The sequence below is a fragment of the Dermochelys coriacea genome, chromosome 16, assembly GCF_009764565.3.
Source record: "Dermochelys coriacea isolate rDerCor1 chromosome 16, rDerCor1.pri.v4, whole genome shotgun sequence".
Taxonomy (NCBI): Eukaryota; Metazoa; Chordata; order Testudines; family Dermochelyidae; genus Dermochelys; species Dermochelys coriacea.
In genome coordinates this window covers 15929669-15955833 of record NC_050083.1, presented here as the reverse complement: position 1 = coordinate 15955833, position 26165 = coordinate 15929669, and the positions used below count along the sequence as shown (strand labels likewise).

Below are 26165 nucleotides of genomic sequence, written 5' to 3'. Positions count from 1 at the left end.
ACATGGCTTGTCCATGCTGGGAATAAATAGAAGAATGTCAAATAGAATTCTCTAGTAATAGGCCTGAATGCTGTAGTAACACTACAGTATTGGCTCCAAATGCTGTTGCTTACGTGACAGAAGTATTTATTGATTTTTAATGCAGGTCCTTTAGCCGTCTTCCCCTTCCCTTTTGAAATGACGCAGCGTGGCCTAGTCTGCCAAGGCCTAAGCCAGGGACACAAGGATAACCACAGGGCACCAGGGAAAGTTTACAGGCGTGTAGGCATCATTTTGCAGCTGTGAAGAACGTTTCCTAGTCATATCCATTTCTACGAGTCAGCATTCCAGAGGTCTCAGGGAGAGAGGCACGTCAGTGCCAAGTCTCCGCGTGAGAGACGGAGGGCCAGCACGCTTAAGGTTTGTAAATGAGGAGCCGACGAGACTAAGAGCAAGGGCAGCAGACTTCCAGCATAGCTGAAAGAATGAAAAAGGCAGCCACCACCCTGGTCTTTCATTCATCATAAAATTAAAACGTACATAATTTTTTTTTAAAATTCATTGAGATAGTCGATTTGATTCCCGGGATCTCCACGTCCTTTACAATCATTGAATTCAGTCTCACAATGCCCCTGTGAGCTAACTAAGGGTCCTTATCCCCATTTTACAGATCAAGAAACTGAGACAGAGAGAGATGTTAAATGACTGTCCACATAGTGGAGGAGCTGAGAGCCATTGAAGCAAACTGTAAACCTTGTAGATGATGGAAATCACTTCAAGCCAGGGAGTACTGCCATACCCCTAGCACCCTTAGTTCCAGCACCTATGTGACGTCCCCCCCCACCAAAAAAAATCACCATGAACCTTCAGTTGCAGAACCAGAACCCAGAAACTCTGACTCCCAGTCCTCTGTTCTAAGCACTGGACCACACTGTAATGCTGCTCTAGGGATGGGGAAATGCTCAGTAAGTAGGTAAGTTGCCCTAATCACTTTCCTTGCACTCATCACCCCTGAAATCTTTTTGTCCCCAGTACTCACTCTCCAGGAGCTTTAGAGTCATAGATCCCAAGGCCAGAAGGGACCATTGTGATCATCTAGTCTGACTTCCTGTGTAACACAGGCCGTAGAACTTCCCCGAACTAAAGGAGGAGTCCAGGCCCCCTCCATCTGAGTCAGACATACACACTGCGCATACAAGCAGCTTGAGGCATCCAGAATTTCCAGAAATGCCTGTGACTGGCCTACAAGAGAGTGGTGGAAGGGGAGAAGCTTGGTTCCTCCAGTGCTTCCTTCCACACCATTTCTACAGTGGGAGATGACCTCTACCCACCAGTGTCTCTCCCCCACCTCCATCTGCCCTCTCTCCACAGCTGAGAGTAAGGCCAGCATATACTTCAAAGCTGATAACTTTGCCACCATTTTCTTAGCAATGCAGATTGCGTCTCAGGCTAGAGATGGAGAGCTTTCCTACTCCCCAGTCAGAGACCAACTAGACTCACCCTGGAGCTCAGCAATGGAATTCTCCAAATTAAAATCCCTCCTTCCACCCTGCTTATCACAGCTGGCATCGGGAAAACTCAACACAGGAGTGGAAAGCTGTTATTGTCTGCCATCCAAAGGATGGATTACGATGACTTTCCACTGAATTGTTTGCTCACTGTAACTGATGAACCTTTAATGAGTCTCACGGGACCATGTGTTTGAAGGGAGCTCTTTCCTCTCTGTCCCTGAGAAAGTCCCTCTTTCAACTAATCTTGGCTCTCGTGAATACATGAATAACTATTTTCCTCCCTTCCCACTATTGTCATCCACAGCCTGTGCTTACACATAGCACTTAGGCAGCTTCTGACGATTAACCCCGTTTCTACCTAATTCTCTGCAACTGTTCTGACAGATCAGCAAAGCATGAAGCAACTATTTCACTGACATCACAGCAAGTCTGCAAATACAAAATACAATGGCCATTGCACTGGGACTTTTTGTGCTCCATCTGTGCACCCAGAAGCTAGTGAAACAGTTCCCAGTGAATACAGAATGTAGGCGGCTCCCTGCTTTCCCAGAAAGAAGAGTTTTCTATTTGGATTCAAATTCCTGGAAAAAATAACCTAGTCTGGGTTTCTCACTCTTCCAGATTGTGAGGTGGGAAAACATCATGTGGTAAGTCAGCCCAAGTAATCTCAAGGTGCAGAAGACACTTGTCATGTCAACGTCAGATGGCTTCAGCATGAGGCTCACATCCTGCTATTTGATCTTATAGTGCAGATGCATCACATGACTAGAGATGGGCCTGAACTGATTACATGGGATCCGAATCCACAACGCTGCCACCTCTGAACCCTGGGGAAATCCAGAACCTGATCTGAATGTCCCCATTTCGGCCTCAAACCACCACTCCAGGTCTGAATACCAGCTACGTTGTTGGGGTATTCAAATCCCAATCCGAATTTGGCAGCTTTGCATAAGGCAGATTAATGTCCTGGGTCCTCATAGTGTGGAACAAGATATGTGTCACGCTGCCTCAATGTGCAGGACACTTCACATAATGTATCCACTGTACAGTGCCTGACAGAGCAAAGCACCATACCGATTAAACTCATCCCCAAGATGCTTTTCTCCTCCCAGCTTCCATGAGCAATACTCTCCACAGAGATTCCTAGCAACACAGAGTTGTTATGGACTGGTGAATTCTACTGGAACCCTTGAGAGAAAAGAAAACTATTTGTGCCGCCCTTAGAAATTCATTTGAAGTTGGATTACCAAGAGAAGACCATCTAAAAGATGCCAAGATGATTAGCATAATGGATCGCCACTCTATTGGGTGCAGCAATTCATTTTAAATAAATTGCCACTCAGCAGCAGTCAAAATACTGCTGAACTTTGGAAAGGATTTCCCCTTATCATTATTTACATTCAGAGCAGTCTTTTTAAAAACCTTCCTAGGTAGGGGTTTGGGGGCAGACGAGGAGGAAGGGTGAAAAGGATGTACCATGGATATACTAACATAAATATTTGCAGAGTAATGAGTATAAATGGTCTCTGGACTTTCTCCTGGAACGCAATAATGCCTGCAATTGAGTTCATTGGCCAAATTTAATTTGGGCTCCTGTAGAAGTCTCTTTATATTAAGTGCTTTAACATACATCACCTCCTCAGTCTATCGATGAAATTCTATTATTTGCTCAGGACCGGACACAACTCAGCAACAAAAGGAAAGAAGGCTCCACAAAACAAAGCCAAAGGCAGGTAATAGGACCTTGGATATCTCTCAGCGGGCATTGATGAAATGTCACTAGTGCTTGGACAAAGGGGGAGCTTTCTGTGTCTCCCGCTCTCGCCCTCTTACTGCAAGCCTGCAAGGACTCCCCTCCATTTTGCAGCAATTACAGTTATAGCATTTAAGAGTCTTGGGGAAATATAAGCAAACAGCTGATGTGAGTTGTTAACTTAATTTAACTATATAGCCTGGAGCAAGATTTCTCTTAAATTAGAGTTAATTCCAGTTCAGACCATTTCCAAAGAAACTCCATCCATACAATCCTCCTGCAGTGAGAGAGAACACACTCAGCCAATGGAATATTGCATCATCAGAACACTCTCACTAGCTGACTAGCAGTCCTCAAAACCAGGATATTATAGTTTATTGGGAGCCAATCACCCCTAACTTGGGTGACACATACCACACCTCTTGGGAATTCCAAGAACAATGCAGGGGAAGAGTGGTAGGAACCTTGTACTTAGTAGCAGCATCTCAGCAGAGGGAAGCCCAAAATGTTTACAACATTTTGCCTTGTATCCATGTGTATTTTTCCTGCTGCTAACAGGTGGAGATGCTGCTCCCAGTCCCCCCTCCAGTAAAACATGTCTGATCGCTGGTCAGTTGTTCATCAAAATCTACGAACCTCACCTCTAAAACAACCCCGTAGAAGCTGTCAGATAACTGAAGATAGCAAGCGATATTTCTACACATGTAGAGATTCTCCCACAACTTTCTAAATAGACAGAGGGTTAGGAAATTCCGTGCACTGAAAGACAGGCTGAGACCAAACAGAACTCATTTCACACTATACTGATTTCCAGATTCCAATCTGGGTCCTAAACATAAAAACACAAAGGGCTGTGGCCACTGCACCATACAAAGGGACAGAATCAGGAGGCTGCAGCTCAGCTGAGCAGAGGGGTAATTGTATTTCTTTAGGCAAGATGTTTTATTTAGTACCACTAACTGTCATGTTTTGCGGTACAGGATGACTGGGAGGGCAGCAAAGAATACCCCCCTGCATGTGACCAGCAGTGGACAATTAACCAGCTGCACTATGAGGCTGTTTGGGGAGGGTCATGTTCCTTTCAGTCTGAAGCTGCAGGTACTGGCCTCTGCGGGAGGCAGGATAGTGGACTAATGTTTTGGTCTGCTATGGCAAACTCTATGCTCTTATTCAAACAGAAAGAAAGGCAACCCTGGTAGGGAATCCATGTGTAAAAGGGTGTACCTCACAGCAGCATGAAACAACCGGAGAAAAAAATTACAAACCAAAGCATTGGGAGGTGGAAAATTTAAACCAAAAAATACCCACCACCAACAAAAAAACCTTCACAGAAAGAAAACAGATTGTGAAGGGGGAGGCGGGGAATCTAAAACAAACAAGCTACAAAACTGAAAATCATCTCTTCTAATTAATTAATCCTTGGCCTGACAAAGGCCTAGCAGCCGAGGTATTATTATTCTCTAAGCCTATTTCTCATGTGCATTTTTGTAATATAAATGACATCTCTGAGCTCACATTCCACATTTTTCTCAGAGGACTACTTAGGTCTGGAAAGAGAGAGAGCGAAAGAGAGAAAGGAAAAAAAAAAACAGTGAAGAGAGGAAGAAAGAGGAATCTGTTAATTAGTCTGAAATTGAGTCACTTCTCTCAAATCTGATTTCTCATAACTGAATCTGTGTGTCCTGGCTATGCCACATTAACTTCAATTACTGCTTATTAATACCTCTGTGATGGAGTTTGCCCTAGTGAATGCTGCTGTGCCTGACATTCAAGAGAGGAGACAATTACTCCAAAGAGATGCTGCATTATAGGAGCAGAGTGTGGCCTTTTCTATCTCATGTGCCTGACAAGCCCACTATGACTCTGCACACAGGAAAAGAGACGAGGAGCCTCATTCATTTAATCTCACATGCTTAACTGCGTTGGTTGCTGTTCTGAGCAGAGAACTAAGCTATAAACATAGAGCTGTGTGGAAAGGTCTTTCCATTTCCCTCCCTTGCACTACCCCGTCTGATGCGCGCGCACACACACGCTCATGCAGGCCAAGGGCTTTCTCGTTTCTATTCCTGTCCTAAGTTCTGTGCATCTCCAGTTACTCAGCAGATCAATAGGGACAGGATGGAAGAAGAGAAAGAACACCAAGGAAGAGCGAGAGAGTAAAAATAAACTGCCAGACTTGAACTGAGAAACAGACCTAGCTGAGCTAGTGTGACGTAAAGGTGCAGACAGAGAAGGGTGCTTGTGTACCTGTGTATGCGCTTGGGGGGATAGCAGAGTCAATAGTATGCTCCAGCCAACACCACACGTAGCACTCACGAAATGGAGACCTCCAAGCCTACCCAGAGCTTCCATGGATTGCCCCACATTCTCCTCCAGGGTACATATGGTGCCTGGAAAAGTGCGGCCTACAGAATGTGGATGTGAAAATGAGGCCAACAGCTTCCATTAGTCTTAGTCCTTTTAACCTCTGCCCTGCTCTTGTTCCGGGAAGTTTTGTCAGGTTGCTGTGCTGATTTTTCTTCTAGAGAAGCTGGGGGGTGGGAGGGTTGGCTGGGAGAGCCCAGGAGCTTGCAGAAATGCCATTTTGACCGAAGAAGGATTTGTGTAACCTACCAGCAGGACTACGGGTTCTGGGGTGGCCCATCCAACACCGTCACAGTATCTGTAACAGGAACACACTGTTCTGTGGAGGAATTAGATAAACTGCACTGAATTCATGAGCTAAGTCTAGATGACAGAAGTACTTAGGTGTAAATTTTTAACAGTGGGAGTAATTAACCATTGGAACAGTGGTGGAGTCTCCATCACTGACCATTTTTAAAATCAAGATGGGATGTTTTTCTAAAAGATCTGCTGTAGGAATTACTGTGGGGATGTTCTCTGGCCTGTGTGATACAGGAGGGCAGACTAGATGATCACAATAGTCCCCTCTGGCCTTTGAATCTATGAGAGCTCCACTGACTCATGCGCTGTATTGGTGACAAAGGGTTTTGTTTAAGAGATGATCAAATTCTTCTCCTGCCTGTTAAAGCCAATTGGAAACTGGCTAGCTGCCTCTGTACTCCAATCTCATCAGTATCTCAAACGAAGTCACTTTGTACCAAGATGCTGGAAGTCTGCAAGAGGAGTCAAAGTTGCCAGTCTTACTTAACTGATCGGAGGGCCACTCAACCTGAAACTTGGAGATGGACTATTAATTAAAGGAGAGGTGCCTAAATTTTGCCCACCTGAAAGCTACCTATGCTTCAGAACCATACCCACTGCAGCAGACTGCAGCCTCTCTCATTTGTAATATGGAGGAGCAGCCCACAGAGACTGCTGTTCCTAGCATGCAGTATTCCACCTTCATCCAACTGGATGTACAAATCTTCAGGTCACTGGATCCCACACCTTGCAGGTAAGATTTTTTTCCTTCTGGTTTTTAAAATGTTTGTTTCTTTGTAATTATAGTTTCCCTCTTCCTTTGTATTCTCCCTTCCTGATCCTCAACATGATACACCATCTTATCTATGCACTTGCCCCTTTCTGCACACAACTATTCATTCCCTTGCCCTGGAATCGCTCAATACCCTCCCCTCCTCCTTCTGGCCCACTGAAGCAGTCCTGGGTATTCTTAGCTACATCTCTCTTTCCACTGCAGTGTTTTTATCAGTCTCACATCGATTTTCCCCCCGTACTTGCACCTGGTGACCCTTACTTGCTGAGCTGTACACAGGGTTTGATTTGGTTTTAAATACCTGCGTCCTAATTAGCTTCACTTACAGTCAGTATTAGATTAGTTTTCAGTGAAAACCTGCTGGCTGGAACTGAAGTAATCACAGGACTAGCCGGGAGGGAGTCAATTCAGATGAAGACTCCCTCCCACCCACCCATGGCTCCTCTCCAACAGGCAAGAATTCCTCCCACCGCCCTCTTGGCATTTCAGTTGCAGAGCTGGCAGCTGTGGGCAAGCCAGACTGAGGGACACCTCTGCCTCTCCGCCCTCAATATGACCCACGAAGGGCTTGTCCTCTTGGGGAAAGGACAGAGCAATTACTAGTGTGAACAAGGGGAGAGCAAGGGTAGCTTGAAGCTGGGTCTCATTTTATCAGCAGGCCTAAAGTCTGGGAGCAGAGAAGAGGCTGCGTAAACCGTTCCGATTTCAACCCATTCTCTCTCCCAACCCAGGGAAAACTCAGAGTACTCAGAAAGCACGCAAATCAGTGTGCTTGTGAAGTCACTCTACACAGCTGAAATGTTAACTGGAGGTGAGTGGAGGGACCAGGGGAGCAGAGATGCCACTCTTCTGCAGCAAGCATGGGCAGCCTGCTAGCTCTGATAGGAGGGAGCTCTTCAGACACTTAAAAAGCAAAAACAAAACCACCCGTAATTGTCCCCCTACTTAAAATAGTGCTGCAATTTCCACTGGTCATTTGTAGTCTAACCCTCCCTTCTCTTCACCCTCCCCTTCCTTGTGAGCCCTAGTGTGCATTACACAATCCACTGCAGCATCTACTTGTTTGAGGAAAGAACAAATAAATAAATCAAAAGTTAATCTCATTACGTTTGGGGTCAGAGCTGGCTTTAGCTGCTGAGGCGCCTCGCTCAAAAGCCGAAGCTTGAATGGCAAATATTGAGTAAGTGAAACTCCACACAAGGGCTGGGATTTTGTTTTAAACCTTCTGTGCTGTGAAGGTCTCATTTACTTTCCTCTTAATAACAGAGAGAATGAAAAATATCATAGTGGAGGACCCTACGCAGCCCAGAAAGGAGGGGCAAATATCAAATGAAGTACCCAGTGCAGTGCACAAGAGAAGGAAAAAGTCTCAACAGTTTTAGCAATTCCACTGAATGTGAAAAAAACTCCAGCACATTTATATGATATACCAATTACTTTATTTTAACAAGTACAGTGAGTGGGGAGGGGAGTCCAGCCCCTTCTGCTTTACTCTGAGCCCTACTCAGAGCATATCTTTGGTGCCTCCTACACTACTCTGCTCAATGATTGCAGAATGGCTCAGGGTTCACAAAAACACATCGCTCCCAAAGCATTTGCACTCAGTCCTGCTCACGTGAGTAAAATGCTGGAAACTCTCAGGAGATTTGTGACAAGCTGCCCTTTGTCCTTGAAGTGCCCCATGCAGTCACAGTTACTCCTCAGCCTTACTAGTCATCCAGAGGGGCTCGATCCAGGCTGTTTCGATCTTCAAGGGGAAAAAAGAAGTGGCCAGAGTATGGAAGTAGGAGCAAGGGACTACTGAGTTCTAATCTCAGCTGTGACACCAACTTCCTCTGTGACCCTGGGCAGGTTGCACGACTTCTCTAGCTGGGTCTCCACCTCTGTAAAGTGGGGCTACTAATCCTTGCCTGCCTCATAGAGGTGTTTATGAGGCTTAGATAGTTAATGTTTGTAAAATACACTGTGTTTGGTTATAACATTTCTTATGATGAATAATTGGACAGTAGGCAAATCTCAACTGGACTGTAAACTCCATGGGGCAGGATCATTTTGGTTGGACTACATACACTGACGGTGCTGTATAAATAATACTAGATCTTGGGTTTGCCCACAAACAGGTACAAACTTTGTACATTTTTGAAACCCAAAGGTCATTATGCAAAGGCACCAAGTATTTGATCCTAATTTACCACTTTCAGAGATGAGACCCCTTCCAACCTTATCATGGCCCCACGTCCAATCAAACCTAATGAACTGATACACCACCTACAACTGTCTTGCCAACACGGTCATTCAAAGTGTGCTTACTGGAGCTGTGAATTGATTACCATGGCTTTGCCACTGCTGTCAGTAACCACACCGGCTGCTTCCACACCAAGCTTTCAGCGAGCTCACCCTGTGAGAAGTGGACCCCCAAGTGGGCTGAAGGAAGAAAGGGAGATACTGGCAGGAGATGGAGCAGGAAGTAAAGGTGTTCACTGTTTTCAGTGAGGAAAATAAGGGCAAGGAAAAGAGAAGAGGGTCTAGGCACCTTCTTCATCTCCTCTCGTCACTCAGCTTCCCACTTTTCGCCCTCTTGCCCTGTCCCTTTATTTCCTCTCTCTCTTGCTCTGTACTTTTCCCTCCTTCCCACATGTTTCAAATTGCCTACGCGTTCTACACCCCAAGCCTGACATGGAGGAGAGCAGGGGATGCTCTCCCACAAGGAAATCTGCTAATGCAGAGGGCACGGCAGGGATGTGCCACTCAGATGGGGAGCTCCCTGGTTAAAATTCCACTGTCAAACAGAAGAGAGGGTTGGGCTGACTTCCTGTATCTGGTGGAGTCACCCACTCACTGGACACTGCTCAGTCATCCCAGCCAGAGGCTCAGAATAATACTTCGGAAAGGCAGATTTTTACTTATTTATTTTGCCTTTGGAACAGAACAGATTGTGCCCAGCAAGGACAGCCTCAAAGTCTGCCCCAAGTGATGCTGCCTGTGTCCTGGGTTATAGTTCTGAGAATGTATCTTTGTTTAAAGGGGAAAACAAACACGTAGGTTCCCCAGCCCCTCACAGTTGCTCCCTGTGAGCAGAAACATATGTGGTTATTTGGCTCCATTGGCAGCTAAAGGGGAAAACTTTAGTGGGAGCCCCTGCTAATAAACTGGCAGCCCATTGCTGAATTAGGGCAGCTATGAACCTGGGAACCAAACTTCTCCTCTAATACAGTGCATGCACTGTGCTCCCTGCATCACCCTGTCCCCCCCCCCAAAGAGAGGGACCCTTTCATTTCTTTGCACGGTTTTCTTTTCCTGGGCATGAATTCAGAAAACCCAACCACGGTGGCACCTCTCAAACATTTCAACTTGCAAGTCTTAGCAGCAAGCAGTTTGGAAATGATACAAGATGCTCTTCTGTCACTCTGGTGATCATTGAGAGCCTTGCTAGTTGGGTGGGAATTTTTCCCTCCTGCTTGCAAGTCTCACACAAGCTGGATGGGAAATTAGCCAGCTCGGCACTTTTCCACCTTACTTTGCTTTTTCGGTTGATGTCGTAATATAATATATGGCATTGCACAGAGAAATAAGCATTGAAACCAAAGGAAACAACAAAATTGCCAGTGGGATAAAACTTCACAAAGACCCCTTGTGACTGAACCAGTGACAGCCTGGGGTGTGGGGCTCAGTGGGGTAGATCATCATCTCTGAAGAGCCAGGTTCAAATCTTGACATGCATCATAAATGAAATGGAGTTCAGTGATTGGAGCCTAGTATCCCTGTCCACCAGCCTTCATATATCACTCATCATCTTAGACAACCTTAGTAAGGTTTTCAGGGCAGAGACTGTCATCCTGTGTTAAAGGGCTGGAATAGCAGCGGAGTAGGTGTCAGGACTGAGGTGAATTGGCAGAGCTGTGTCAGCGCTCGGGACTATAATTGCCGTGGGTAATGAAGGTCAGGATTGAGGTGTTACTGGAAGACTTGTGTGCATATAGCAGCAGGGCAAAGTAGGTTCTCAGTGGATGCTATTCCAGCCCTCTAGCCCAGGAGATGAATCTCTTATTTGTGATCCCTTTAACACAGTTAAATCTCGGGTCACATCTGAGTGGGTGTTTGGCCTTTCACAACAATCTACTGTGCTACCTGATAGACTGCGCTGCTAACTGGGTTTGGGGTCAGATAGTTTGATGGGCAGAAGAGCAGCAGCGCTAGCAAGAAGGGAGATCAGTGAAGGGGCTGGAGGAAGTTGTTGACTTAACTCAAATTTACCCAATATTCAGAGGCATCCCTTGCTCCAGGTAGAAGATGATCAACTTTTTGGCATATATTATGCCATTCCTCTGGTTGGAGTGAAGGAAAGTCTATGTTTACATAGCAGAGAGCCTCCTGTACTTTCTATGCTGCTTTTCATTTCAAAGTGTTTTATAACATTAATAAAACCCCAAAACACTCTAATAATATAGGTATTAATACCCCCATTTTATTGGTGGGGGGCAGTGGAGATACAGGGGAGCTGAGTGACTTGGACCAGGACAAAGAGCAAGTCTGTGGCAGAGCTGGGAATAGCACTCAGAACACCTACTTCCCAACTCTTTAATCTCCCGCTCTTGCTGCTAGATTGGCTATTGTGTTTGAGTGTGGGGACTAAGCAATTCTTCATGGCAGACTCTCACACTCCCTTCAGGAGGCTCATTTGTAATCCTGTGAGGGGACATGCCACCCATCTGCTCGAATGTTGATATTGTCTTGAATTGGGAGAGTGGTGAGGAAGGGGAGAAATACTGAGTTGATGATCTCATGGGTTGACAAATGCATATAGTTGGGTTCTTTCTGATATTAACACTAGGTCCCCTTCCCCATCCCTCCAAGAAACAAGCATAGATATAGTAACTGTTACCTGCCGGTGACTTCAATGTTGGAGACAGCATAGAAGTATTTGTACAAGTTCTCCCTCTGCACGTAGGTGCCCCCAAGTGCTGGTCTCAGCAACCTCATCCGCAGGTCAGTCATGGTGAAGAAGTCCTTCAATCCCTTGGCGCTCTCCAGCCTGGTGTACAGGTTGTCCATGTTCCTGAGGTCCTGGCCAGCGAAAATGGCAAAGCGATCCCTCACCTCCAACCGCACGTTCTTCTCCTTCTTGGAGCCTGCCCAGCGGGAGTACTCCTCTGTGCAGATGATCCTGTTGGCACTGGTGGTAGAGAGGTCTCTGACCCGCCGGGCTGGCATGCCAAATGCTTCCATGCAGTCATCCGCATAGTACTGGTATGGGTGCCAAGTCCTCCCATTGTCCAGGGATTTCTCCAGCATCATGATGGTGGGGCGTCCGTACTCGAAGGTCACCACAATGTCATCTGTCAGCTCTATGCTTTTGTTCCAGGAAAGTGTGATGTTAGCCAGCAGAGGTTCTGGGTAGCGGCTCCAGGTCACGCTCTGCCAGTAGGTGGCCAGCCCTTCATCCTCTTTGTCGAACATCAGCTTTGGTGGGTGGGCCAGGTCAGGGGTGGAAGCGTCACACTCATCGCTGCACAGGTATGGGTTCTCCTGGAAGATGAACAATAATAAGAGAAGAAGGCGAGCCTTAGTGGTGTTAAAGATGGGGCTGGTAGTGCCACCTATTATTCAAGCTGCCCACACTTCCCATGACAAACATCCTGTTTTCCAGTTGCTTATAACATTGCCAAATTTTAACCCTTCAGGATGAAATTTGATATGCTGGGTATCTCTCAGGCTGAAATTTTGGGAAAATTTCAGACAAAATGGTTCAGCCATTTTCAAGATGAGGCTAAGAGAAAAGGTGGGTGTTTTGCCCAAGTTTGAGACTGGATGAGACCAAGACTGGAGGAGGGGAGAGACATACCAGATGAGGAGCCAGGAAAGGGGAACTTGGACTGACAGGGCAGGAAGACTGGAACTGGGTAGAGGGGGGAGAGGGAAGATTGTAATTTAGACATAAAACTGGAGAGAGAGCCTAGGACTGGCTGGGCAAGGATACTGGGACTGAGACAAGGAGCCAGAGGTTGGGAAGAGATAGGACTGTGACAGGAACAAGATGGAGGGGATGGAGTAGAAGGGTCAAGCTTGGGTGGGAATGGGCAGGCACTGGGGTCTATGCCCACTAGAGCACATTCCCTTCCAGAGCCAGGGAGGAAACCCAACATTCCTCTGCTGTCAGCAGCTATCTCTGAAACTCACTGGCAAAGCGTGTGTTTCATCCCCCTGCCGTGCTGGCCCACAGAGTGGATGAGAATCCCCTATTGCTAGCACTGACTCCATTAGCTCAAGTGGTAACAGTCTGTGCAGTGGAACTAAAAGTTCCAGCCCTGCTGATGAACTGTGTGGGTGTCAGTGATGTCACGTGATGGAATTTGTTTATTCAGTTTGTTTTCAAAAATATAGGAAATCTCTCACACAACCTACAATAAAGGAACATTATTAAGATTGCACTCAAAAGTTAGGAATGCCAGAATTAAGGCTGTCTGTAATTAAAGACTGTGTCATAATGCACATGCCCAAGGGAGTTGAATTCACATTGCATGAGCAGCCTTAATTCTGGCATTTCTTAATGTTTGAGTGCTTGACTTTGTAACTTTAGTAATATTGGTTTGATCCAGTTGTGTGTAAAGAAACAGTGGCCTCTGGAACCACAGAAGGACAGTAGTAATTAGAGATGGAGCAAAATTATCAGATTAACAAACTCTTCTCCTGGTAAAAGGAGATTTGATATTAAATCGACACTTCAGCTAGTCTTTCAAACTAAAGGGGCTGGGTAATTTTCTTGCCTTTTAACAACACTTGCAGCTATGCAAGCAGAATAAGGGGAATCAATGCTATGCTTCAGACTCACTTGCAGAAGTCAGGTATGAATTTAGAGCACTGCACAAATGGCCAAGTGTTTTGTGATAGTTTTCCCCATCTTCCTTTGAAGGAAAAAAAATACATTAGCCACTAGTAGGTTGGATGGAACAGTGGCCTGATCCCATATGGTAAGGCTTATGTTCCATTGTGGGGTGTGTGTATGTGTATATCTGTATATATTTATAGAAGACTGGTATATAATTTAAGATATAATATAGCACAATCATCCAACTCCCTACCCTCTCTCTATAATGAGGAATTACTTGCATTCATTACTGAAATGCAGGCACCTATTGGATGGATTGTAGGAGTTATTTACTAATACACAGTGGCACTATATGAAAGTGTCTGATTGAAAATGAAGAAACCCATATTCAATTGAAACTGTAGGAGACATTTAGCATTGGGTCATTGTTCTGCTCCAGTACGCTCACAACTTCATCATCATGAAACCAGGACACTTGCTGGTTTAAAGTAGAGTAAATGGTGGATTCTCTGTAACTTGAAGGTTTAAATCATGATTTGGGGACTTCAGTAACTCAGACAGAGGTTATGAGTCTATTACAGGAGAGGATACGTGCAAGCAACAGAACCTCAATATGCAGGAGGTCAGACTAGATGATCCTGATAGTTCCTTCTGGCCTTAAAGTCTAAGACAGCTAATTTATTTTACTGGGACAAACAAACAGGTAATAGTCCTGGTACCTTGGTTTTGCCTCTCATCTGAATGATGGCACAAATAGCACCAAAGCGCCTCTTAACACAAGGGTAAGCCATATAAGAGGGAAAAATGCCACTAAGGCCAGGTCTACACTAGAAACTTTTGTCTGTTTCCTAATATCCTTTAGGGCTGTTTGTTTTAACAACATTTCTACGCTAGCAAATGCCTACTGCAGACGCAAATTATACTGGTTTAAAAAAAAAAAAAAGATTTTGCCAGCATGGTTTATTTCATTCAGGGAATCTCTGTAAGCAATGCTGACAAAAACCCTCTTTTGCCCATAAAGCTGCATCGGCACTGAGAAGGTTTTCTGTAGCAGGTCTTACTAGCAAACCTTTTCAGTGTAGACTAGGCCTCAGAGGCTCACTTTCCTCTGGGTTTTCCCTGTAGAGGCTTCTTTCCTAAGTAGTGACCAGGCAGGTTCACACAGGGGACAAACATCATGAGGAAAGAACATCAGAGTCAAAACATAACAAGGGATATGGACAATGCAAGAGAAAACACAATATGCAAAAACAGCACCAATGAAATCACTGCAAAACAGAAACATACATGGTATAAGCATTGTGTATGGGGTGACACACAACAGTCTTGTCCCAGGAGCAGTGCAAGGAAAGAAAGGTGCCTCTGACAGGCACTATTCTCTTTCTGCTTCCCCCTTCTTCTAGGGGGCAGCAATTTACTGCTGGGATAAGGATAGCAGCAAATTAGGATGCCCATCTCGCTGACTCAGGCGTGGGCTGGTGTGTTTAGGGAAGGAGGAAGAGGAGCAAGACTCTACCCACGTCCCACACACCTGTTCTGAAGGGAGGGGAGTAGCGGATGCGTAGCCTGCTTACTCCTATACATCTGAACCCAAAGTCTGCATAGCCCACGCAGGGGTGTGAAGGATGTCCATATTTCACCTTATGCCCCATAATGAGTACCCAGTGCAGGGCCCAGTCTAGCTGTAGAAGATACAATAAGGTTTATTAATTGCACATTAAATGCTGTAACAGGACACGTGCAGACATAGTTTAAAGAAAAGTGAACATGCGAGAAGATGGAGGTTGGGGTGATGGGGTACCTACCCCACACAGGTGATGGAAGGGTTAATGTGGGCTGGAGAGGCCAATTTAGTCCACCTGGTTGCACCTGGAGGGTGGGTCAGGCTTAATTAATGATGAAACCCAGCTGGGGAGGGGCTGGGTGATGCAAACAGAGGAAGTTTAAAAGAGAAGGGAGCTGCAGTAGGGGAGGAACTCTGTAATCTCTCCTGTAGTAGGGTAGGAAGGGGGTATAGAAGGAACAAGATGACTCTTGCAGGATGAAGAGAGCCTAAGGAAAGGTTTAACGGGGGAAAAAGATATGGCAACAAGCAATTTGGTGGAGTGAGCTTTGACTGCTAGTCTTGGACTGGAACCCAGTGAAGAGGGCAGGCCTGGGTTCTCCTACCAGCCACTGGGGAAGGTAGTGTGAAGTCTCTGATGTAAGGGGCCAAGCACTTTTGAGGGCCCTGAGAAAAGGGCATAGGGACCATTGGACCCAGGATTGATGGTGGCAGACTGGATGGAGGGATTGGACAATTATTTCTTTTGGACTTTCTATTAAACTGGAAGGGTTGGACTAAAATGCAACCTGGCTGGAGGGCTGAGTCATGAAAATAGGTGGACCATCACAGGGCTACAGCATCTGTCTGCATGGGCTGCTAGGGAGGGGAGAACTTCTATGCCAGGCCCAGCCATAAGAAGGGCACTCCAGTGGTGAGTCAAGTCATACAGTGGGGTACAACCTCACAGTAGTCATCAAGCAAGCCACAAAGGTAATGACTCTCACCTTTCCTCCCCTACAATGAACTTTGTTGTTTTTTTAAGCTCATTAAGATGTTCTGTCTCTTGAGATACTCAATAAATTTCCAAATGGTAGGCGGATTGCAACTCAGCATGGAGGAGGGGAAGAGCAGAAGCAGATGGCTAGCCTTTGGCTTCTTTGTTGGTTCTGAGAAGATCAGTTTAAAAAGTGCTATTGAGAAAATTCCAGGTATTATTTCGGTATCTGTTCCCTCATGCATGCAAGGAGACCCTTGGCAGATTGTTTTGAGGATTCAAAATATTTACTTTCATTATAAAAGGCTTACATGAGCTGATTTGACTTTTTTTTTTTCCAAGTCACATACAACCGTTCATGGCTGCTTGATTAGTCTCATGGCAATCTGATGTTTCCATTTTCCTATTCTTTTGTATGCTGTATCTTGGTCACTGTTTTTTCTGTTGTGTAATGATATGATACCACCCCTGTTTAGGTTGAGACCACGCCCCAAGGTGGCAGAACAAACTGCAATAGCCTAATCTGAGTACAGGTCTTACAATGACCAATTAGAGGCAGTCTTGTGCTATTTTATCTGGAAGATCTGCTTGAGAGCATGAACTGTCTAGAAATGGGTTAAGGTTACTTTGTTCAAATCGAGATCTGAACCTCCTCAAAGTCCAGGTGAGTTCATATTCAAGGTTTTGCTTCATCCCAGTATGGAGATGGAGCCTGCTGCAATGTTCAAAGCCTTGATCCAGGAAAAAAACAAAATAGAAAACCACTAACAGCCTAGTAGTGGAAAGACTATATTTAAAAAAAAAAAAAAATCAAATACATTCTGAGCTGGGCTGTGAAAAATACAAAGATTAGTGCCACCCCACTTTTATTGTGAAATTTCATCCAAAATATTAATTTATGGTCCTGTTCTTGCAATCTGATTTGCTTGGGCGCTTGTGCCTGCACACACAATGTGACTGGAGTCAATGGAACCTCCTGCAGGTGTAATGTAATTGTTTCCTGGGTCAGATTGCTAGGATTATTGTCAACACAACCATTTTATGGGGGCACAAACTTTGCTTTTCGCAAAGGTAGTATTTTAATAGTAAAGAAACGTGACTAATGCAAATGGAAGATTTGTAGACAAGACAAAATATCACATTTTGATACTAAAATTGGTCCTTGAAATAAAGTTTTGAATTTTAAAAACTGAAGATTTTCTTAAATGCATTTGTTTGACAAATAATAAAACAAACCTCAGTGTTGTGTAGATTTCCCCCCACCCCAATCTAGACCTGTGTTACAACACCAACACAAAGCAAGAACCTCAGATTTTGGAGGGTTTTCAGATTTTGTTGCAAGGACTGCAAACAGCTGTGGTATAGAGGGACTAGGATGAAAGGCATTTCAGTCACACCTACTGCAGCTGACATCAACTGCAGGTTTAGAAGGAACCTGACTAAGTCTGACTTTGCTCCTTTGGAAATCAGTGGCAAAACTCCAAGAGATTTCAAGGTGAACACAATAAGGCCATAGGTAAAGTGACAAGACTGATGGCAAGAAAAGAGGAGGTTTGGCAGTGTTTCTGTATTAGGGCCTGATTCCATGAGGTGCTCAGCACCCATCATTTCCACTGAAGCTAATGGGAATTGCGAGTGTTTGGCACCTCTCAGGATTAAGCCCAGAGGAAAAGAGTAGTGAAGGCTAGTGACAACTGACAGTTCATGGGCAAATTTGACACACACAAGGATTAGGATCAGAGCCTGTTTATGGAAGCAGGTAAAGATAATATTCTAAATTAAAACAGGGACTAATAAAAGCAAGTTGCAAAGGGACTTTTTATTGATTCTTAGCTAAAATCTAAGATTCTTGGTTTATCCAGGGACACATCTGGAGGTTTCGGTAGGAGATACTTATGTTTTGTAGGAAAAATATCACTGAGAGGAATTAGAATTTCTGTGGCCTTCAAATTTTTTCAATTTGGGGCAATTTCAGAGGTGCACATAGTTGGAAATCTGCATGCAATTTCCTCCTCTTCTCCTGTGGATATTGGTGGCTAGATAACTGCAGCTTGAATTCACCCCCACTCCTACCAGGTTGCAATCCTCCCCCTTTAACACCATCCTGATTGCACTTCAGGTCTCTTAAGGACCTTATGACACAATTGAGAGCTCCTTATGCTTCTAGGAGGGTGCCATATGACCCTGCCTTTGATTTCCATCTTAAAGATTAGCTGATTAGTCTACAAAGTCCCTGTTTTGTCTAGGACAGCAACAAAGTGCTTAAGTTAGGATCAAATTTTATTCAGATCCTGCAAAGACAACTGTAGACATTATTCACTTGCACCTGATTGCTCAATTTCCTGCAATTAGTGCCACAAGGAGCAGCAGACATTACAAAAGCACATTCTACTGTATCAAGCAGTACTCTGATGAACCATGGGTGTCTTTTAGTCCTCTTTCCTCCTGCCACCAGTGCAAGCAACCTGTCAATCACTGAGAAGACTGACACCCAAGAGCCACAGGAGATGTGTAAATCTCTAACCTCGAAGCTGTCAAACCCATTCTGACCCGACCTGTGGAGTCGGAGCTCAGCCTCAGCTCCAAGCTCTGAGGAGCAGATGGTCATAAGCACTAATGAATCAGCCTGTGTATTTACCCTGCCTGCTCCTGCTGCGGAAAGGTTTAAACAAACAGCGCCCATAACAACATTCTGTCTCTCACACATATGTTCACAAGCACAGAGAGATGTATTATATTTCATGCAGTTGGTTATTGTTTTTCTTTGAAGCACAAAGTTGGATTATTTGTCTAGGAGACTGCAGGATAAAGCTGAAATTTTCATTCCGGTGCATTTGATGTTCTGTTTCTCTTCTTTACACTTAACCGAGTTCCCCAGATTAATCCTAGGATTAGAGGCCCTATCAGCACTAATATTCTGCCAACCCCAAGTGCGCTTCACAGCAGCTGATTATATTGTACGTGTTCGACAGGCACCCAAACCTCACTCCTTTTATTTTCCGTCCCTTTTCAGGGGGCAAAGGAGTGATTGCCTTTGCTGGGTCCTAGTGCAGATCTTTGTCCTCCTGCCCCCACCCCATGAGTTGCATATGGAGCCACACGTTAATCGTGCATCTAGTAACGTGGTAAGTAGGGCAAAATAAAACTCCATTGGCCTCAATGTAAATACACCAGGGATGAATTTGGCTCCTGGTTTCATATACCTGTAATTCAAATAAGACCTCTGACCTTCATTCTGATGAAGGTTCTCTAAGCACTTTCTTTATAAAACCCTAATTGCAGAGGCTTATAACAATACGTGGTGGAGAAAGTTAGAAGATGGGATAAATCAAGGTAATGAATACTGGATTATGGGGACTGCCCTCTCTAGACCGCTGGTGCAGGTCAATAACGAACAACCAACAGTTGTTAGCACTCAGTGGCCTTTGCACAATAAGTTTGTCTCAGGCCAGTTCCTAGCAGGGAGAGACACAAAAAGTCCACCATAACTGGTAACATAATTGGCAGTCTCAACAGAGAGAGTAAAACACTGAGTAGGCCATGGAACCTGAACTCCATCATCCATACAGATGGTTTCCCCCGCGCCCCAGATCAGGTCTGAGGTAGATTGGTGAAAGAGGAAGTCTGAACTGCCATTGCCTGTGCAATCCCTCTTCTTTGGAGAAAACTGAGAACTTTGGTTGCAGAGGAAATCAATCTGTCCCCTTTCCCAAACGTTAACTTCAGTGTTTAAAACAAAAACTCCTCAACTTTCTTTTTTTGTTGTCGAAGCTTGAAATGCCCAGGAGAAGCTTTGGTTTTTAGTGACCAGTTTGGGCTTGGCTTTCCTTTATCTGAGTTCCTCATCCCACCCCCCAAATGGGACTCATGAGATAGGGATTCCAATTCAGCATCAGAGTTACAGGTAAGACACTTCTGCAATGAAGGTTTAGCTGGGCATTTTTTTTTATTTATTTATTTTTTTTTGGTGAATACTAAATTTGCCAAAATATGCAGTCTCTGGGGCACCAAAACTATTCACAAATTTGGAGTGAAATCAGTGAACAGCTTCAGCCAAAAAAAAAAATTCTTAAATTTCCAAAAACACTTTGGAAAGTGTTCATCATCCATTTTGAAATTTTGACTTTTCATTTTGAAACAATGTTTCATTTTGAAAAACAGGTATCAAACACAACAAATTTCATTTCAGATCCAAGGAAATATTTCATTTGACCCCAATTGATTTTTTTTTTCATTTTGGCAAGAAAAATAATCCGTTTTGGTTTGAACTTTTTTAAAAAAAATTGTTTTAGTTCAGCCGCTGAATTGAAAAATCAGTTATTCAATCAGCTCTATGTAGGACAAATCTTAGAAAATGTGAATAGTTAAATATCAAATTCAGAGATCCTTAAATCAAAAACTATTCTATCTTCAGCTGGCTTTGATTAAAGAACTTTTTTTTCAAAAGACAAATAAAAAAATATGAATATACACCAGCTGCTTAAAAATTTTTATTTAAAAATAGTCTAGTTAAATATTTTTTTCTTGCCTCGTTTGACTCATAGGGTCAAATGTTGTATTTGGATTTAAGAAAGGACAAGGTGATTTTTATAACCAAAAATTACATTTGTAGGTAATTAAATCTCATGCTTCAGGGCATAAACTGATAACCTGCCAGTGGTCAGGATGGAATTCCCAGAGAAATGGAAATATTTCACTGACAATTAGTTTTTGCTCTTCACACATTTGGGAGGGAAGAGATGGGTGAAACAGCTATAATTAATTTTACAGAGATTATTTCTAACAGCTGGCAAGCAGCATAACTCACCAGCAGAGGCATCTCGAAGCTTGAAAATAATCTAACACGTATAGGTGGTGAACCTCTTTCATACTAAACAAACCGTTCTGCAGTATTTCCACCCACCCCCTATACAAAGTTGCCCAATTCACCCAAGTGCATCATGGGGATATTTACATCTTCCTCTGAACCATCAAGTATTGGATAGTGCTAGAAGACTTGAAAGACCCATAGTCTTCAAATCGTTGCTGTTTTTGAAGGTACAATTGGTCAAAATACATGCCTGAAACAAAGAAGCTAAACCAGTATGAACTGGGACTGGGTCTCATACCACCATTCTGAATCAGGTCAGAAAGCATGACCAAAAAGTGCCAGCCAAGTGAAATTCTGCTATCCTGAGCCATGTATTGAGTCCGGTGCAAGACATCTTTAAAGTCTTACCTTACTTACCAGTTTTTTGGACTCTCTTAACTACATTGGTTTAGAAACTGATCTAGCTGAAGTTGTATAACTCAGTACAGTTATACCACTATACAGATGCTTACACTGATATAGCTAAATCCTGTACATTTACAGCCTTAAATTGTGAGGGCCAGGATCCCAGCCCTGATGCAGTACCATCACTTTCTGCAGAGCTAGCTACTTATTGTCAGCTATAGAATGGGTCACTTACTTCCACTTTTAGCATTTTTGTTTTGTTTTGCCCTGATCCAGTCTTAAAACCACCTGCTGCTCTAGATGTTAAACGGGAAATGGGGGGAGAGCAAACAAAAGGCTAGTCATTCAGGGGGAAACAAAAGAAAAAATTGACAACCAACTGATTTGGGTTGACCGCTCCATTGCAAAGTTTCAGCCAAATCTGATTTCAAGTCACTTGAGTTAAAGGCCCTTTATATCCAGGTTTATAATAGGAATGACAGCACTTCGCTAGAGAGTGCACAGCATATGCTGTGGAATGGGGGTTATCTGCTACCCAATCTCCATCGTATTACATTGCACATATCAAACAACTCTGCTGCAACTATTAAACTTGATAGAATTGGCATCAACCCCCACACACAGTGAGGCAGATTCTGGTTTGTAATGCTGGGCTGAGATAAAGCTGGAGTAACTCTATTTAAAACAGTGGGATTACTTTGGATTTACTTCAGTGTAACTGAGTTCAGATTCTGGCTCTGTGTATTTAATAACAGTAATATTTTATGCTGTCTGTTTACACTCTAAGCTCCTGGGGTCAGGGAACTGTCTTCATATAAGTCTAAAACTGCAGGCAAACTTTTGCACACTAAATAAATGCTAGCAGAGTGGGATCTCCATCTTTACCTAAATAAGTCTTTCATCCCTCTTGTACAGCAGGTTAGGATCACTACTCTCAGTTTATAGAGGGGGAAACTGAGGCAGAGAGGGTAAGTGACCATCCCAATGCCAGGTAGTGAGTCAACATAGATTCTTAAATCCAGCTTCCTACTATAACCACTATATCAGGGATTTTCAAACATTTCCAGAGTGGGGTACCTATTTACAGAAAGGCACATCCTCTACCATTAACAGACACAAATCCACTTAACTCTTTTTCATGGTCACATGACAAACTGATGGCAACTACAGTTGCTTAACGGGAGGAATATTAGGTAAGTAATTTATTTTTGGTTGAGTGAAGTGAGCCTCTATGCTCAACTTGATGGCATTTCTCTGCTTGTCTAGATGTAATACGATAACTTTGGAACACTGCATCCAAGTGGTTCCAAAATTTGGGGGGGACACAGCCCCTAGCATCTGTTTAGCACACCCATTATCTTTAACCAGCTCCGAAACTGCCTAGAGATCAAAGAGCCAGTTGATGGCAGCCATGAACACTTTCTCCACCATAATGCCCCTCCCCATTTCATCTTTGTCCATAGTCATTCAGGGTGTCAACATTAGACTCTATCTCCCAGATAGACAGTAAAAGGGGGGAATGGGTGGAAGGCACAGAACCCCTAGGATGTGGGAAAGGGAGTGCACAGAGCCAGGGGGAGGAGGGGATGGAGGTTGCAGAGTTCCTAAAATAGAGGGCGGGGATAGGGATGAGAGGGTCATACACGGGGAGCTTGGGGTGTGGAGGGGATAGAGTGATGCAAGGAGCCCTTGGTGTGTGCAGTGAGCTCAGCCTACAGAAGCAACAAAGTGTGCAACCCTCTAGTTAACTTAATGCATTTTAGCAGCTGGAAACTAAGATCCAGCACCATATGACCTGCCAGCTCTCCATAGACCAGTTTCTGGCTTCTGTGGGAGCTAACCCTCCCTCCCTCATTTATCATACACACATGATGTATGCCAGGATTAGCAGCACAAGATTTTCAGAAGGAAATGAGTCTAAGCTATTTGACTTCTGAAAATTTCAACTAAATTGTTATGTTGGTATCATCTCACATTCTCTTAAAGGCAAGGGGGAGTGTTTGGGGGCAGGGAATTGGGTGAGGTTAGAGCATGGTGGGGCTGACTCTGTGTCCTCTCTCCTATCTCTGGCTGGGGTAGGTGGATAATGAGGCCATGGAAAGGACTGAGGCTATATCAGACTGTGATGGGATTATCGGTTTGGAAAGATGAAGCCGCTCACAAATTATTACATGGAAGCCAGGACTGTGTGCAGTGCATGTGTGTGCCCAGCTGGCTGAATTTTTTCATTTAAAATCTTTTTATAAAAAAGGCCTTTTTTCCCTAAATGAAAATTTCAGTGGAAAATTGTCCTTTTCTTAAAGTTATCCAGTCTCTCCACTGGGAAAAAACACTGGAAAATTTCAGCATGTTTTTTGGGGGAAAAAAAACAAAAACAAACTCAAAGGCTTTCTTCCTTTTCTTCCAAATTGTGGGAAGATACAGTAGATTGGATGGAAGATTGTAAGTAGGATGGGGGAGGGGGCAAAATACAACCCCCTGAAAACCCAGTTGGGTAGATGCACCTGTTAATGACCTTGTAACTATAAGAGCCTCACTTACTTCCTAAAAGCAAGCAAACCTGAGCTGCGCAACTGGAGATGGAGGAGAAATTGCCTTCTTATTTATTTTCATGTTAAACAAACATTCTGAGGAGAAATTCGGAAATGGCCATGTACATAGGAAAAGATTCTGGTGAGATGTCAGCAGTTACATGACACATTTTAGAAGGTTCATCCTCCTAGGAATGTATCTGGCCTTCTCCGTAAGGTGATGGCACTAGGGAAGAGAGGCAGATGAGGGATGGGAAGGATGGGGCAGCATAACTTGTATCCTTTCTGCCCTTCCCCACATCCCCTTCCACCCTGCACTAGCCACCAGGGGCTCATCTCAGGGCAGAGAAAGCAAAGGGGCAAAAAAAAATGTCCTTACTAACAAGCTGTTTCCTGTTTGTTGGTAAGAAAAGTCAGAGCTGGTATGAATTATTAACACAGTAGAAATGGGGTCCCTGTACAGAGATGCTTCTAATTCTGGCTCACCCTCATGTCACTCATCCTCTCTCCTCCCCCGCTCCTGTGGTTTTCGCAATTGATTGCACTCTTTCCTATTTTCGCCCTCATCCTCCCTCCTCCCCCGGTTTCTTTTTCTATTTCTTCCCAATCAAAGGTTGTCTGAGTGCAAGGTCACTCCTCAGCAAGGGGCATTAGGAAACATTTTGTCTGTGTGCTTGTTCAGGATTCCATGAGTCAGCAGAAATAGACACCACTGTCTGAATAAAACAGCCCTTAGTAATCATAAGTCGGGATATGTCTAGTAAGACATCTTGCTTCTACCCCCACCCCTTTTTGTCTTGAAGCAGATATACTTATTCAGTCAACAGCATGCAGTTCATCCAAGCCCCATGTGTTCCCCTGGGCCTGTCTTACCATGGAAAGAAATAGAAAAGATTCAACCTATATGTGCAGGCTACTTATTTCCTTCCCCCTGCCTCCAATCTATTATATTGTGAATTCTAGAAGGATCTTGTTAGTGCTTTATTATAGTCCAGCGGTATTAGACTGTTACTGCTGATAATACAGTGCACTCTTTTCAGCCCAACATCTCTAACTACTTTCCAAGCGATAATTAAGTTTCATAATTTTGAACACAGTTGTGTGGTAGACAGGCACAGTACCCATTTTACAGACTGGGGAAATGAGGCTCAGAAGACTTAAGGCCCAATGTTACAGAAGCAGCCCCTGATCTTGGATATCCAACTCAAGACATGTTAGACTCTGATTTTCAGAGTTGCTCAGCACTCACTGCTTCTACTGACTTCAGATGGATTTTTGGGTGCTCAGAATTTCTGAAGATCAGGCCCCTTACGAGGTTTACAGCTGGACACCCAAAAATTGAAGCATCCAAGAATCAGAGGCCACTTTGGAAGATTCTGGCTTAAGTGACTGGCCCAAATAAAGTGAGTCAGGGTCAGAGCTGGTAACAGAACCCTAAAATCTCAGCTCCTGCTCTAACCAAGAGACAACATTCCCTAGACCTCAGTAGTACGTCCACCTCATGAAGATAAAGAGGTGAACTGACCCTGCCAAGGTTATATGAGGCGTGGTTCCAGGGTCAACTGAGCTAAGACAGAGAACAAAGAGTTTGTTCTCCCCATTGGCAATAAAGGAGTGACTGAGAGTCTTCATATTCCAAGCTGGACGGTCATGTTTCTGCCATCACAGGACTGGGTACAGAATAAAACCCTTTCATCTTTCCTCTTAAATCTGCACTCACACCAGTGACTCAAGGAGTTTAACCAACATGCTGATAGGTCTGTCACAGCTCCAATGTAGTGTTTTCCATCAGTAGATCTCAAAGTGCTTTACAAAGGAGGGCAGTATCATCCCCATTTTACTCATGGGGAAACTGAGACACAGCAGTGAAGTGATTTGCCAAAAGTCACCCAGCAGGCCAGTGTTTGAGCTGGGAACAGAACCCAGGGCTCTTGAGTCCCAGGTCAGTGTTCTACCCACTAGGACACACTGCCTAGAAATTTACACGTGGGTGGAGTATCACAGTGACAACACTTTAAGATGTAAACTTTCAACCCTAGTGAACAATTTATCTTCATAGTAAAAAAGGCTAGAAACTTTATTTTAATGACAGATTGACACTGGTATTTCTAGGGCCCTGAATAGCTGGGCTGCAGCTTTGGGGTCCCTAAAGTTGGCTCTGTGTCTGTCTGCAGATTGTTCAAAGATATGCAGTTCGTGTTTTCCCCACATCATTAGAGGTCTGGGCAGAGGTATATATTATGCATTGACGAGGCAGGGGTTAACAGTTCTCTGTGCTGAAAATTCCATTCTTAAGAAGATAATCTCCTCTTTGCACCGGGCACATACATGCATCACACGCAGCCCCAGCTTCCAGGGAATAATTTTTGAACAG

At 44.2% G+C, this 26165-nt stretch overlaps 1 protein-coding gene across 1 annotated transcript in view; it reads right to left on the bottom strand.

Moving 5' to 3' along the window:
* The window catches only part of NTNG2 (netrin G2), an 80657-nt gene that overhangs the window by 37244 nt on the left and 17248 nt on the right, over positions 1-26165 (bottom strand). Inside the window, exon 3 of the mRNA XM_038375205.2 lies at positions 11562-12205. Coding sequence (XP_038231133.1) covers positions 11562-12205 — 644 coding nt within the window. The remainder of the gene's footprint in view (positions 1-11561; positions 12206-26165) is intronic.